Here is a 16,336-nt window from a genome sequence, read left to right as displayed (position 1 = left end):
TCTATTTGACGAGATAGACTAACATCATAGGGACTTTTAGGAAACATTTAGTAACTCTATTGAATCATTGCTTCAACACATTTTTAAAAATATCTTTCAGCTAATGAATACATTATTTTTTACCACTCATACATCAATTTTTTATAAAAAAAACTCTTGTTTGTTACTATTCTAAAATAACTTTTTGAAATTCGTGTTTGTTTAAAGGCTGTAATACAAACAACAGAATTTTGAAAATAATAAAATCACAATTTTTAGTTTTTTTACTCAAGCGAAATAAACCCTTCATGTATATGAATTTTGAAGAATTATATTTATTTATATAATACAGGAATAATAAAAAATAATTAAATGACAGTATTACAATAATAATAATAATAATAATAAATTTAATTATAAAATAAATAATGGTATAGAATTCTAAAATAAACCTAAGTGATTGTTATCGAACTAATATTTACATAATTATCAATAAAATAGTTAACATTAGATTTTACAACTAATTATATTATTTATCTTATAATAATATTACATCTATAATATATTATTTTAAAGCTTATGTGATTTATAAATAATTATGTTAAATATTAACAATAAGATGATGCCATTACCATATTCATTATAATCTACATAGATTATAGTGTATCATAATTTTTACATTTAAAACAAAAAAGGATATCTACGTATAGTTACACTAAAAAAATTAACAGATCAACTATATTGACAAACTCATTAAGTATATTATTGAAATTATAGTATATAAAAAGAAATAGTAATAATATTAGTATTATTCTCAACGTCTCATTACGTCCTATTGCAATAACATATTCACATAATTGACGTAAGAGACATTGGCTTATTTGTACTTGAGATCTTAGTTCATTATGCAGAATCTTCGAATCGGTAGACACACATTATAAATATTAGCCATACTAAGTAAACGAGTCAAACATACGAATTACATTATCAAATAGGAACTACATTAAAAAAATATATTAAAAAAACAAATCATAATCTACATTTATACAAGATACTAATAATTAGATATTGCTATAATTTTATTTGATATTTTCAAAAGTCGTAAAGGTACATATCTATAAGAAGAACATTGCGAGTAAAATTACTCCAACCAATTACCACAATCGTGTGGTCATTTCATACTAATTAATTAATTGAAACTATGACCTACAAGCATATCTAATTTATACTTGGTGTATGCAATCATCCGAATTAAATAATTTTATCTCTTGCTTTTCCCATTAAAATGTATAATAAAATTATAAAAGTCTTGATGTCACGAGCAAACATAGTAGCGCAATACACAAATGGGCAAAACGTGTGGAAATAACGTTTGGTCCGAATTTTCAGGGTAAAAAAGGTTTGAAAAGAAATTTCGAAAATAACTGCAACGGCGACATTCATTATAAATAACAGGCAGTTTGAACTTTTGTAGGACATTGACAGGCGTCTAGTTTCATTTAAATGACCTTGAATCCTTTTTGATGAGTTACTTTCGATTCGGTTAACATACGCACGTTACAATATTGGAAAAATAAAAAAATATATAACAATCGCGACTTCTAGCAATATGAGGCAGACTTCTATTTGGCTAATTGAAGATAAATCATACATCAATTGATATGATCCGAATAATATATTGAAGATTTAAGCATCACAAGTATAAAATGTAATTGAACAAGTAGAATTAAAGTAGAAAACCCGTATAATAATAGCCAATTAAACGTTATTCAGTCGAAAATTCATTAAAATATAATTGTACAAAATAAAAAATTAAAAGTATCCTTATTTAAGCAAAATATTATTACAAATAATACATTTGCATAATATAACACTTAGTGTGCTATATACAATGCGTTTTAGTCTAATTCTATTATTTAAACTTTTCTACAATTATATAAATAAAATTATACATGAACAACGATAGAATTTATGTCTCCTAAAAATTACACACAGTAAAATTTCAATCAAATTGTCCCTGTTCAATTGAAATTTAATTGCTGCTGGCTTGCAACTGTAAGTGTCCGGTATACAAATCTCCATTTAAATGTAAAACGAACGGGTTAGCGTTATTGTTCAAACCTAAAACAAACAAAATAAGGTTATAACATCAATGATACAATTGCTCATACAGAGGCATTTTAGTACGACACCGCTGAGAGTATCACATTATTAAATTTTCAGTAATAGAAATAATGCAATTTAATAGAGGGTTTTTTCGTGTCGTAAAATTTTTAACACAACAAAATACTTTTTATGTTGTGTTAAAAATGTTCTATTTGATATCTATTATTTGTATTCAGTACAATATTTGATATTAAAGTGAATTTTTTTTGTAGAGAACAACTTTGTTGAATGAAAACGTTGGTATGAATATTTGAATGTAATTTAAATAGTTCTCATAGTAATATTATCGGGTCTGTAATTAGTTAATTGACGACCTTTGAATTATTATGAGAATTTAGCATTTTTAATTGGACTTTGTTAATGTAACCAAGCGTATTTTTCCTTTTGAATAAATTTTATTATCTACCGCCCTAGTAATTATTTTTATGTAACTGATTTTGAAATGCACTTTAAAAAAATTGTTAATATTATATAATTAAATAATAACACATGAAAAAACGCATGAGAACAAAAGTTTTTAAGCTTATAAATTATTTAAATTTTTAAAATAAATTATTGTGTACTGAACAATATAATATTTCTGTTATAATTCTTTTTATAATTACCGAATACAAATAAATCAATTAATGCATAATCCCAAGGGATACGGATACATTGGATACGGATATATTGATCTTTATGAAATATTAACGTCCGCATTTAAAATGTTTAATATTTTTTTTTATGTTTCAATAAAAAAAGAACTCTTTAAGCACAAACATATAAAACTTCAAAATATAAAACATTTGTAGCTTGTTTAAATTATTCAAAAATCTAGTAAAAAGTTTTATAAATATTGGTTTTAATCATATTATATTTACATCTTTCGATTTCCACTTAAAATAAAAATCATTCTACTTATGTTTTATAGCGTTTCTATTTTATTGACTGAACTTCTAGTGTTTTTATAGACTACACCCGCGATAACCGGTAAGAATTCATTTTACTTTACATATTTATTATTTATCGTATAAATATAGTTTGTCTTTTGATAAAAACAACAACGAAAACTTAATGCAAGTTCATTTTCTTACCTCCATTCATTAAGGTGTTGCTTTTTGTGAGTTGACCTCTATAAATGCCGTTTTTCGTTCTTCGTGTCACGCAAATAGCCAAACAGTTATTGCCAGACGTACCTGTAAGATAAAATATTAAAAATAAATAAAACATTTTACTGATTTCTTCAATTTAATATTCATTATATACGTTATATCAATATAACGTATTATGTAACCTTAGACTATATCAGTTTTCGACTTTATTAAATATTATGTCATGTAGTATTTAGTTTTATCAATTTGGGAAGCTTATGTCTCTAAAAATATATCGTTTAATATATGTATTTATTCAACGAGTCTTTTTAATATGAAATTCATCCATCCATAAGTAATTCATACACATTTTCATGCTATCGAATGTGTGCACAGGAAGCAACTTCCGTAAAAATGAATTTAATATCAAAAAAAAAAAAAGTAGAAAATGTTCAGATCTTTCGGGTATCATAAACTGCACTTTTGTCACATCACACGTTTATTCATTTATGATTATAAGATATTAGCAAGTGTCGATTGAACATTTGGATAAATGATGAAAGTCACCAATAAGTTACTAATCTAATCAATTCTTTTTTTATCCGTAAGAACGCAAAGACATTATGAGATGGCACTTGAATTCATATACTATTTTTTCCCTAATAAAATATTAATTACCAGAAAGCGTTGTGCTAATATCCATTTCGACTACATCGTCTTGTGTACTTTGATAGTTGACCGGCGAGGTCCGTCTAGAACCATTGTCTCGGTGATCGTGAACAGATTTTGGGGAACTTCTAGCTCTCAGATCTTCCAACTTTTCTTCTTGCTCCTCCTCTTCTTCAACTTCACCTCTTTCATCCTCTTCAGCATCAGCCATACCACTGGAGTAACTCGCTGGCGGCGACGATCTTTCAGTTTTTACCCTCTTGACCGAAGAGTCTTCGTCATCATCAATATTATTGTTGTTGTTGGCATTATTGACACTCCTTTTTTTGCCCAAATTTAGTGCTTCACTTTGTTCAGGTACAGCAGCAACTGTCATCATTGGGCTTTTGTATGCTGGTGTCAGATTTAATGCTGAAGTGGTCGTATATGCCGTAGGACTAGTTGGCATATCTGAAAATATAATAATTTTTTTCATTATGTTAGCAGTACAAAATGAAGATGAACAAGCTCATCATCATCAAAACTAGAATTCAATTAATCGGTTATATTTTTTCACTAAATCAAAATAGCTTATTGAATATCAAATAAGTTGAATTAAGTCAATGTAACGAGATATATAATGAACCAAAGAGATTAACAGATAAGGTTTACTTAAGCGAAAGTTTTATCAAACAATTAACTCATGATAAATATTACGGGGCAGGTAAAACAATAATGTGAAGGAATTATTCAATGTTTCTAATGGCTCTGGTGTTCATTTTATTTATTGTTTACTGTATATAATAACTATTTGTTTGGGATTTTGAAAACAATACCGCTTTCGTTATCTCTAAGGTCTAAGCCGCGTAACCAAAATATTTTCAGTTAAACAAAATCAATATTTATAACAAACTATTGTCAAAAATATTTCCCAGATTTTCAATTTAATGTAGTGTTTTCTACTTTTGCGCCATCTACTGAAAGCTTTAAGTACTAAATAATACTACAATCGTTATGTTTCATCTGACAGATAGCGCTGATTGTTTAAAAACTAACAAATAAAATTATATCAATAACATTTACTTACTTGGTATAGGTAGTCTAGGTAAGCCACTTTGATTTGCTCTAACTATATCCATCCACATGAGCATGCTAAGTAATTCTATAAAAAATTTAAATAACGTTAATTAAAATTACATATAAGAATATTATATTTAAAGGTAAAATGATCTGACGACTGAATATTCATAACTTATTTTGGAAAATTTAACATATAAAAAATTACATTGACTAACTAATTTTTTTCTACACATATTTTATTAATGAAACACCAGTTCCTAAAATTGAAATATTGAAATAACTCAATTCCTATGCATTGATACTACCATTATATTTTAACATTCAATATGTAAACCAAATAGAATGGTCCATGATGACATCCGAGATAAGACTTTTGTAATATTATTTATAACATTTGAATTTTTGATTGTTATCATAAAGAGAGCATAGGTCATTTTTGTCTCGGTATAAGTCTACATTGTAAACTTTTGGTTTTCAAACGATTCTCTGGAATAATATTTTACCTTTTACATTTATAATCTATTAATCAATACCTTTCCTTGCCGTGAACTATTTCAATTCAATAATCGATTTTACTCTCAAATCATAAAAACAACGAACAAAACGATCTTAATTTATATTTGTTTTAGTGTTGAGTTACGGAATAAATGTAGGAGGATACAATAATATAATTTACGCTTATAATTCGTTCCTTCGTGTCACAGGCAGCTATTTTAACGTTTATATTTTCTAAGTTTTCAATTTATTTTTTAATTTTTGACGTTTTCAAATAATAAATTATAATTAGCTGAATGTAGAGCTGCATAAAATGGTCTTGATATGATTCCAACAGGTTTTCTTTTAACGCGTTTTTGATCGCCGTAACTAATGAAGACCTCTCCGATGAACGACAAGATATTAGAACAGAAATAACATTTGTTTTCCTTAAGTTATTTTTTGGGAAACTTTCAAAAAAAGATTAATTAAAAATATAAATAAACTTATTAATGACAATCGTACACAGGTAAAACGGATTTATTGATAAAACGGAATGTACATATTTTAAATTTTGAAGATATTATGAGAACATAAATTTTACCATAAGGATATTTTTTGATGTCCCGAAACACATAAGACCAACATCATTATATCTTACTCCTGTCAAACAGCAGCCGTTTTTACAACTTTTTTTTAATATATACAATTTAGACATCTGTATATCACATTATTATTTTTAATACCTCTTTTGGCACAGAGTTATTTAAATACGAGGTACACAAATAAAGTGACAGATCGAAATGATGGAAAAATAAGCGTCAGTCATATGAAATCCACCAAAACCCGTGTCATGAATCTCTATCTTTACTCGACTAAAAATCAACATTTTTCGTTTGGGCGAATGAACGTTGACTCAAAAATTTTAATAAGCAATATTATAAAAAATAATTTAACGTTTTATCGCGATATTTATTACTATATTTTTTATGTAACATACTAACAAAAATATTCTTAGAAATTAATAATTACTATTTAATGGCCAATATTGTTAAACAAAGACAAACATTGCGCATACAACTTTTTTGTAAACTAAATTCTATAAACGTTCTATAAATTTTCACAAAATTTGATCATTGAAACTAGAATTGCTTTAACCTAATTAAGGAAATTGTTGTTAAATACAAGACTCAATGCTTGCAATGCCAACACTCGATATGTATTCAATTTAATCAATGCAACTAACCTCTTTGTTTATTGGTTTGCTCAGCAGTAGACTGCAAAGAACTAGGAACGGTTGACAATTGTTGCTGTTGTGGTTGCTGCGAATGGTGTTGAAATGAATTGTGGTGTCCGTTAAACAACGACGGCGGTGTCATTGCGTTGGCGATGGTCGATGACGGCGGGAGTGACGGTTGTGGCACTTGTTGCACTTGTTGCATTGGCAGTATTGAAGTTTTACAATCTTGAGACTGTGGACTAAGAGGTTTCCTCAATTTCGAGTGCAGGTCCGCGGCTGAAGAACCTGCTTCAGAAGTAGCCACTGCTGCAGCGGCCGCGGCCGCCGCCGCTGCTGCTGCTGCAGCATGGTTGTGATTGTCGATAATAGCTGCGGCTAAGTGCCTAAACCGGTCATCGACGGCTAGCACATTGGCATAGTGGTGCTGTGGATGCTGATGATGGTGACCTGATGTCGGCGTACTAGGATGCATATGATGAGGATGGTGACCAGGAGGCGGAGGTGGCATGTCGGAGTACATAAGCGACTTGTTTCGTCTGCCTTCTCTCCTATTTCCAGCAATAGCCATGTTCAACTCTTCCAGTGTACTAAACTGATTCATTCTAGACTCGTAAGCGTACAAGTACTTGACATACCTGAAATCATTCATTGAGTCACAATAGTTCTAATTTCATATTTAATTAATTTTAGCGCGATTTCTTTTATTAATACATAATATGTGGAAAAAATTACTGTGTTCGTAGTGTGAACGCTGCACTTGTAATTGAAGGCGGTAACCCCAAACCACGAATGATTTCTTGCCACAACTTTTTAGTAATAACCGCTACTATTCCACCCCTTTGGACAACTAGTTTGTATAAGGTATACAAATCAAGCACGCGTTTGGCCATTATCGGCAGACGACTTATAGGTGTACCTAAAAAAAGAGAAACAAGTATGTAAAAATGTGAAACAAATGCATTCATATCGTTAAATAAATGTTATTAAATAACGAGTTCAAAACCATAATATTCTATAAAGTATAATTTTTGTTATTATAAATTATTTTTTTTTTATTTTGCTCACAGATAATTACTTTTTAAGAAAAAAATACCGACAATGAGGATGTTGTGGGATTTCGCAGACGGTAATGAAAATATCAATAAAAGACTGCTTCCCTAACATCAACTTTCATTTAGGGTGGAACCCATAGATAATTTTTCTACGTTATTCCAACTACTTTTTACGACTTATAATTATTGGTCATGTCGAATGTACACAGACTAATATCATCGTGTATATAATACCAAATTAAAGTAATCACTTAAAACTCTTCATTTGACCAACCCTTGCCATTCCTGTGAGTAAGTCAATAACAAAGGACGTTTGTAATACATAATAAATATTAATAGAAAAAAATTACTTGGTTTATAGCTATATCATATGAATCATTAAAAAAGGGTAAATGAAAAAGAAAAAATAATGAGTTGCGATTCGACGAAATGGTAGAACTAATCAGTAGTTTATTAAGAGTTTTAGCTCCCCCGGACAGTTTGTATTTTATACTGTTCTAAAATTGTTTGCAAAAAAAAAAATTTTTTTTTAGCTCACCTCGAGAAAATGTCTAGCTTAAAAAACTTAGAATATAAATAAATGCAAGAACATTTATGAATTTCACGAAAATTAAAATTGATATAGCTTTTAAATTAACTTAATTATGCTGAACATTTAAAGAAAAAAAATATTAGTAATATTGTTATTTTGAAGTTAATATTATAATAATTATCAAAAGCTATTTGATTATTCGCAAAATAAACACAATAATAAAAAAAAAAATGTTTAGTTTTTTTAATTATGTATATTTTTTGATTTATCAGTTAATAATCACTATTTTTAATCATCCCTCATAACTTTAAAGAGTACTAACTTAATTGTTTAAAATACATCATATATATTAAACTACCTTTAAAATAGAAAACAAATTAATTAAGAAAACGACTAGTGGTAAAACAACAGAACGCACTCCACACTTCAGGTCCTTACTTACATTTTTAATAATAAAATAAATAAAAATAATATATCGTAGTAAAATCAATAACTATCGGGTTGGCATTGAAGTTAAATACAATACACATGACCTTAATATGTTTTAAATGAAACTTATTTTATTATAATCCTCAATTTATTTATATATTTTCAATGTTATGAAATATTTTTAATAAGTTTTATGGTATATTTGAAAGGTATTTAAATTTTTATATTAATTCTTCAAATATACCTGATTAGTAAATTTAAAAAAAAATATAGCCAAAATTTATTTTTTTTCGTTATCTAAATCAATATTTTTGTTAGCTTGGTAGAATTTGTATTTCCTTAACAAAAATGTGTGTTAAATTAATAAATAAATAATGTAAATAAAGAATTAAAACAATAATAATAATGATGAAAAGAAAGTATTTATTTTGCGAGTAATCGAGTGGTTTATGATAAATCGATCACTCTGTATATTTATCTTTGTTGATGTATAATATCATAGAAGTTATGAGTTTGAATAATGAAATATATTATATTAAACAGTAACTAGAGTTTTAGTTAAAAACTAAAAAAATATTTCCAGTTAAATTGTTAGCATAAATGACAAATATAAGTACACAAAAGAAAAATATCATAACTACATCGGGTTAATATTTAATAAATCAGTCGTTGTTATTATAGTCACTGATTGTTTCGAATGTCCAACTGGAGTTGTACAAACGAAGGGCTAGGCCTCTTGTGGATCATTAAGTCGTGTATTGTGTGTACATATAAGTGTTGGTATCGCATGCCTCGACTACCGCCTCTTCAACTATTATTCCTACTGTTTAGCCGGTGATTTACTTGCGGTGTGCTTTTTTATACATGCATGTATTATTATCATTAATACTATGTGTTTTGTGTAATATCAATAATATTAACATATTATTGTGGTATGTTATTTTTGACGAACAACCGTAAAAGACACCGAGTTATTTTATTTTCTACGCCGAGGCTTGAAGATATTCTTCGACCGAAGTCAGTTATTATCCGAAGTTTAGATTGGGGTGGACAGACCCTGCGTGTCACGTGGTACAATAAATATGATATTATTTTGGTATCTTTTTAAGAGGAAAACAAGCAATAAAATTACTAGTTTGCTTTTTATAATACATGTTATTATCACACCAAGCTCTGTAAAAAAATCAAACTGATTTCTAGAAATAAAGGGAAAAACCAAAACTTGTTATGGAATAGTTTTAGTTAAGTGTCCCGATTTGTTTTTAGCTATCGCGTGACCAACACAATAAGCAAATGAATATTAAGACAATGTTATAAATATTTGTTGAAATTTCCGCATCAAAAATTAATTTTCACTCTTCGGGCATAATAGATGTATTATTGTTTGATTTGAAAACGCCCGGGGCCTACTGTAAGCACTTAATAACTCTGAATAACATTTAACTTTGTAATCAAAATAACACATTTATACAGCTACTGAAATAGGTTATATATCGTTGTGAAATAGCATATTATAATATTATCATGACAAATATTATCGATTTGCTTTTAATGGACTGTGTGAGGTCAATAGTAAATTGATAATTTCTGTCCTCGCGACAATAGAAATAATAATAATATTAATTAATGTAGACGCTATTAAAGCTAATTTCACATAATATTTATCTAAAAAAAAACCCAACAAGAAAAATTTTAATGTATTTGACGTTACAGCGTAGGGATTTATTATTAATTTTACTCATTTACCAAACTATCCAGGTAATAGTTTAAATTATAAAATTATGTCAACTCTTAAAAAAATGTTGATTTGCAAGCTGAACACTTTAGGCACATCAACAAAACTACTAGTTTTGAACATTTTCTTAAGCGACATAATATATTTTTCAAAATAATTTTGATATATCAAAAGATGATATTTAGGATGGTCTTTGATCAAAATATACAAAGTCCAAATATCGAATAAAAAAAATATCCGAGTACGCAGTATCCAAATTTAGAATAGTTAGGAATAAGTAAAAATTGTGTATAGTTTGCACACACTTCCTGTTCCTAAAAAGGTTAAAGTTCTACTTGACACTAGTTACATGTTGAATTAGACTAGTTAGTTGAACCGCAATCGTTCCGAGTAACACATGTTAACCATGAAGTTACTAAGTTCAAATAATGTTGAACAAAAATTAGTTTAAAATGGCTATATGTATGTCCAAAAACATGAATAAAAAAAACAAAAAATTACATAACGTTGCACAAAATTAGACTCGCGCATTGCTCAAAGGAGTTTGGGAACATTGAGTCTATTTCGCAAAATATCAAAGTATGCTGATCGTCAAGTAAAGCTAAAAAAAAATTGTACAATGAGTACTTAGAAAATAAGGTACGTAATTAATTTTTGAAAGCCCTAGCTAACTTTTTATGATAAAATTTATACAATCGTTTTTCAATATTGACAATTATTATTAAAACAACATAAACAAGTATAATTTTAATATAAATTGAATATTTTTTACTCNATTATTAAAACAACATAAACAAGTATAATTTAAATATAAATTGAATATTTTTTACTTGGACGTTTTTATACAGACCCGTATTCGATAATCGTGAAATGATCATACTTTTAAATCAATTGGCATGTTATCTAATTTCTATTACGATAAAAAAAAAAAAATAATTCTAAAAACCGACACACCCAACCCAACACATATTATTTAACACATTCCGAATGTACTGGGTAAAGTCACAAAAATGGATATTATAGAAATCTGCCGGAAACAACGGGTCTCATTTTCGTCTCTAATGAGGATATGGTATCACAAAACGCGGAGCAAAGTTATTCGGCAATCCTTATTGGGTGACATACAGAGGGGTTCCGAAAATTGCATCAATTGTATTTTATAAAAATTAAGTGATAAATTTGATGTAATACGAAAAATAAAATAAAAAACCATGTGCCGCGTACAATGCACAATGCTGTACACTTAACGCCATTGGTCTTTTAGATTGTCCGAAACAAAACCAATTTTTAATAATAAAAAGTTTGCCTTCAATCGGTGTCTACACGTGTAGAGTAGTTTGTTAATAAAATCCGACGGGATATAAATTGGATGACTCTGCGAAACCAACCGTTTAGTGTCTGGATTATTTCCCGTTTAGATCCGGAGGGGTGGAAACCACGGCGATCACTCTGTAAACCCGAAAAAAAGGGGGCGAGTACTCACACATGTCCTGCACGGGATTTTATATCGCGCCCTAAACACAGGAGTTAATTATAAGCGAACAACACTCATATTAATATAAAAGAGGGGTGCCGAATATCAGTCTGTCTGGCTTGTATTTTGCACTTTAATGCTGTTAATGCGCACCGGTCGGACAGCGCGTATAAAAATGTCCCAAAAATCTGTTGGCCATGTGTTACTTTCCACATGGATGTCATACGATACGGCGGCAGTGCCTTATTTTTATAATAATAATAATAAAATAATAATAATACTTGGTAGTGTGTACTAGGGTAGTTGTAAAATTCAACCCGTGACCTATTCGGTGCTAAGAAACGACTCGAAAATCAATCCGTCTGGTTTCCTTGTGTGAACACTCCACTGCGAGTGTCTACTATCTGACTTACGTTTCGCGTAGACTTTAATGCCCTCGGCAGATATTTGTATTCGCACCAGTTTTTAACTGACCGCCCCTGCCGATGTACACTACTCGGTGTTTAATTCTCAATCCATTTAGAATCGTACAACTGATTTGGCACGATATTTTATTCTATTACGGCTTAAAATATTGCCAATTTAATGATCTGCAAGTATTGTTTTCACGGCCATCAACATTCATATTATAAATATTTAACCTCAACGACTTATTAAAAACACGTAATTGCTTTTTTTAACTGATATAAAATCAGGTAATATTTTGATAAACAATTCGATAATAACAGTGTAATGACCATTTCTATTATATTACAATAACACTTACGCCAAGTCGTTAATCGGCCGCCTGGAGCTTTTTTTTTACAATAATATCCGATTAATATTTTGCTTGAACATTGTATGAGAATCAATCGAGTATCTTAGGCATCGAATACTAAAACTCAATATTTGTCATTTCGAGTATTAACAAGAGGATAACAAATAATAAAAAATCAAACACTTATTTTACTATCGAGATATGAACGACGTTTTCAGACGTGGTTATTTGTTCGTTTGCAATTGTAATGTTTTATTGGACGTTTTTTATTACAGTTAATAATTGAAATTCACAGAAGACCACCAGCAGTCTGAAAGCATTTATACAATACCTCCGGAAGGAGTTGATACTCTTGCGAACCACTTAATCGCCGACCGATGATGTTTTTATAATCATCTAGTTCATAAAAAAAAAACAAGACTTATAATCACAAAGACGGCCTAAGCTTTAAATGTTTTAAATATTCAATAAAAAATTACATTGAGCGTCACATAAATTTTGATTTCACTATTTTTATTGTTAATATTAAAAATAAGCTATTAAATAATATATTTAAAATATCAACAATATAACATTTGAAATACGACTTTTATAGCTAATTTTATATTGTAATATATTATAAGGCTGTGATTTGAGTCAGAAACACATAATAAGTCTAAGGACCTGAAAAATAATTCATTAAAAGTAAATTAATAACTTGAGAAGTTTACAACTTCTCCCTTAATAAAATAAACGCATTTTGTTAAATTCAAATTTTTTAATAATGTGTAAACGTTGCTATTACAATAATTAACTATTCGAAATGAAATATAAATTTACTAAGACATATGAGGGTAAATCAAGAGTAGAAAAACTGAAGTGATTACTTTCTTGGATATGTACAATTAAATGGCTTACTCAGGGCCGTCTGAAAAAAAAATATGGAGGATGAAAACATTTATTTTGCCGAATTAATATTTTTTTTAAATTGTGTAACCTTATTTTAGTATTATCATTTATATATATATATATATGCAACCCTGTACATTGATTAAATATTAACTAATAAAGGCGTATCACACCACACGTCTCTACGTTTTTTAAATTTTCTATATCGTTTTTATTGAACACTGGAACAAATATTGAAAAACAATTTTAAAATAACCCCGACGATATGTTGAAATTAGCAATAATTATTTCAAAATAATACATATACTCAGAACAGAATTAAACTTCGAAGATATTTCCACGTTTACTTTAGGACATTTTGCTAATATCATTAAATAGGCGTGACTGAATAATGTATGCAAATATCGTCATTGTTTACCACACATAAAAAGTTATTTTTCTATATAATTTCTGATCATTAGCTATTTACCGCGGTAACAGACGCCATTTTGTCGGTTGTAAAACTTGAATGTTTTCGAAAATATTTATTATTTATTATCATTCTTAGAGCTAATAATAGTGTCATTCATATATTCGGGCACGGTTTTTTTTTTGCAAAATTATTTTTCTGTGTAATACACTCCTCGCGTTTTATATACTTCTCTGTTATTATTTCTATTATATAATAAATATTGAGCTGATATTATTTAAAATTTTTATTTTATTAAAAATATTAATTCAAAACTAATAAATATTTAACTCAAAAAGCCACAAAAATCGCGAATACGTTTCAAACGGATATTACCATTACCAACACTAAATACATACTGATACCCCCACCGAAAAAAAAATTCCATATATACACTCAGTATGTCGTTATCACTAAGTAATATTATCACATTTTACCAGTTTAAGACTGAATTAAATATTAACAATTTCCGAATCAATAAAATTGTTCTTATTTTTAAACATTTCTATTGCCTCCCTTGTACTAAATTCTTTGTAATTATTTACGTTTTTAATTAGTGTTATGGCTTTAATAGAGTAATTATGTATCCATAAATGCTAAGCCACAGGATTAACATTTAAAACAAATAAATTAAATATAAAATTAAAAAAAAATACTCCGATTGTAAAAATATATAATTGTAATAACATCATTATGAGCCTTACATAATATGTGTCAAATGATTGTAGTTCTACAATTATGTATTATGAGCCCAAAACAAATATGTAACGGATAGTCTGACAAATAGAATCAGACATGAATGCACACACCCTACGATAGACAACTGGATGACACTTGTAAATTTTATTCTAGACCGAGATGATGATTTATAGCTTCCCCGAGCGATGATTATTAACAATAACTGGTAGAAGTTTGACTATAGTCCGCAATTATGTAAACATAGCTGATTATTTGTTTTTGTCATTTACTGTTGTTTTCAGGCTTGTATTCTCCTCTTAGCTACGTGCATCGAGGTTAATCGATTGAAAATATAAAAATAGAACTACTTTAATAATATTTACAAAATTCTTTTGAACAAAAACAATAACGGTTGTTAAATTTTCCATCGTGATCAATAGGAAATTAACGAGTAACACTGGAAACGAGTGATCCAGAAAAGAACCTATTGGAGCAAAAAGTTCAACAAACAGTTATTTAAACCTCTTTTGTTATTATTACGCAGCGCATAAATGTAATATTTTGTCGTGTCAAATTCATGACGAACACGAATATATACACAATGTTTGGACAATAACTTTAAAATGTTGTTTAATTGCTCATATGTACGAAATCAGACATACCCACGACGCGTAATCGCAATGCTAATCAATAATTTATGAGTTGGTGTGATAAAAAAATAATAGAACAATAATATTTCGTTAATACGACGATTATAATGACAAATGTTTTCTAATTGCGTTCTACTGTAATTATTATTGTTGTATATGTACCAATGTAAATGTGCCCTTTTATTTTTCATTAGCATCCGCTGAAACGTTGTTCGCATTCATCACACAATAATGTATCTAATAAATACATTACATATTATAATAAAATATAATGATATACGATAGCTTTCATGGAAAACATGTCATGTGTGCGTTTACACACAATAGCGGATCAGAATTGTACTTGAACAAAAATACAACAATGCAGTAAAAAACAAATGCAAAGATATATGGTTATCGTATATATTATAATAAACATTTGTTTGGGATAATTAATAGAAATATTTTTTAATACCATTGAGTATGTGTCGAGTTCGTCTTATTTTTCCCAAAAGACAAAAGACAGAAATAATTAGTAATATGGATTTTTAATAGTGTATCTATTTGTTTGTATTATGGGGGGAAATGGAGTAACAATGGCGAGTTGCACACTTAGAAAACCGAATACGACCCGAATCCAATACACATTTTTAAATTAAATTATATTCTTTTGACGACTATTTCACGTATACTTTTAACTCAATGTTTGTTATTTTAAAGTCTGTTTTCCTAATTAACCTATAGAAAAATAATTTAAAATTATAATGTTATTGTAAACAGTAAATATGCAACGGAATAGAACATCGTGATAATATTTCACAGAATCTCTCACAATATAATTTTATTTGTTACAGGTTTTACTTATAATAGTTAAATTTAATACTGATTATGTAATATCGATGAGTTGTTAAACTGTTGCCAACCCATAATTAAATAAATTGAATCGTAATTACTTTAAACACAAATATGACTCATTTGTGTTTCAAAGTATTGGGTCATTTACCTCCATTCTCAACTATATATATCTTACTATAGACTTGGTGAGGAGTTAACTGGC

The 16,336-nt window shown here is 28.5% G+C and overlaps 1 protein-coding gene across 1 annotated transcript in view; it reads right to left on the bottom strand.

Moving 5' to 3' along the window:
- Window positions 1-475: 475 nt before the first annotated feature.
- LOC126910452 (AT-rich interactive domain-containing protein 3A-like) overlaps window positions 476-16,336 on the bottom strand; it is a 37,674-nt gene continuing 21,813 nt past the window's right edge. Inside the window, exons 5-10 of the mRNA XM_050693036.1 lie at window positions 7,390-7,573; window positions 6,664-7,292; window positions 4,951-5,025; window positions 3,894-4,334; window positions 3,219-3,320; window positions 476-2,100 (exon numbers count right to left, since the gene is read on the bottom strand). Coding sequence (XP_050548993.1) covers window positions 2,012-2,100; window positions 3,219-3,320; window positions 3,894-4,334; window positions 4,951-5,025; window positions 6,664-7,292; window positions 7,390-7,573 — 1,520 coding nt within the window. The 3' untranslated portion in view covers window positions 476-2,011. The remainder of the gene's footprint in view (window positions 2,101-3,218; window positions 3,321-3,893; window positions 4,335-4,950; window positions 5,026-6,663; window positions 7,293-7,389; window positions 7,574-16,336) is intronic.

Source organism: Daktulosphaira vitifoliae, unplaced genomic scaffold (genome assembly GCF_025091365.1).
Source record: "Daktulosphaira vitifoliae isolate Bord-2020 unplaced genomic scaffold, ASM2509136v1 Scaffold_1, whole genome shotgun sequence".
Taxonomy (NCBI): domain Eukaryota; kingdom Metazoa; phylum Arthropoda; class Insecta; order Hemiptera; family Phylloxeridae; genus Daktulosphaira; species Daktulosphaira vitifoliae.
This window is presented reverse-complemented; position numbering and strand designations above follow the sequence as displayed.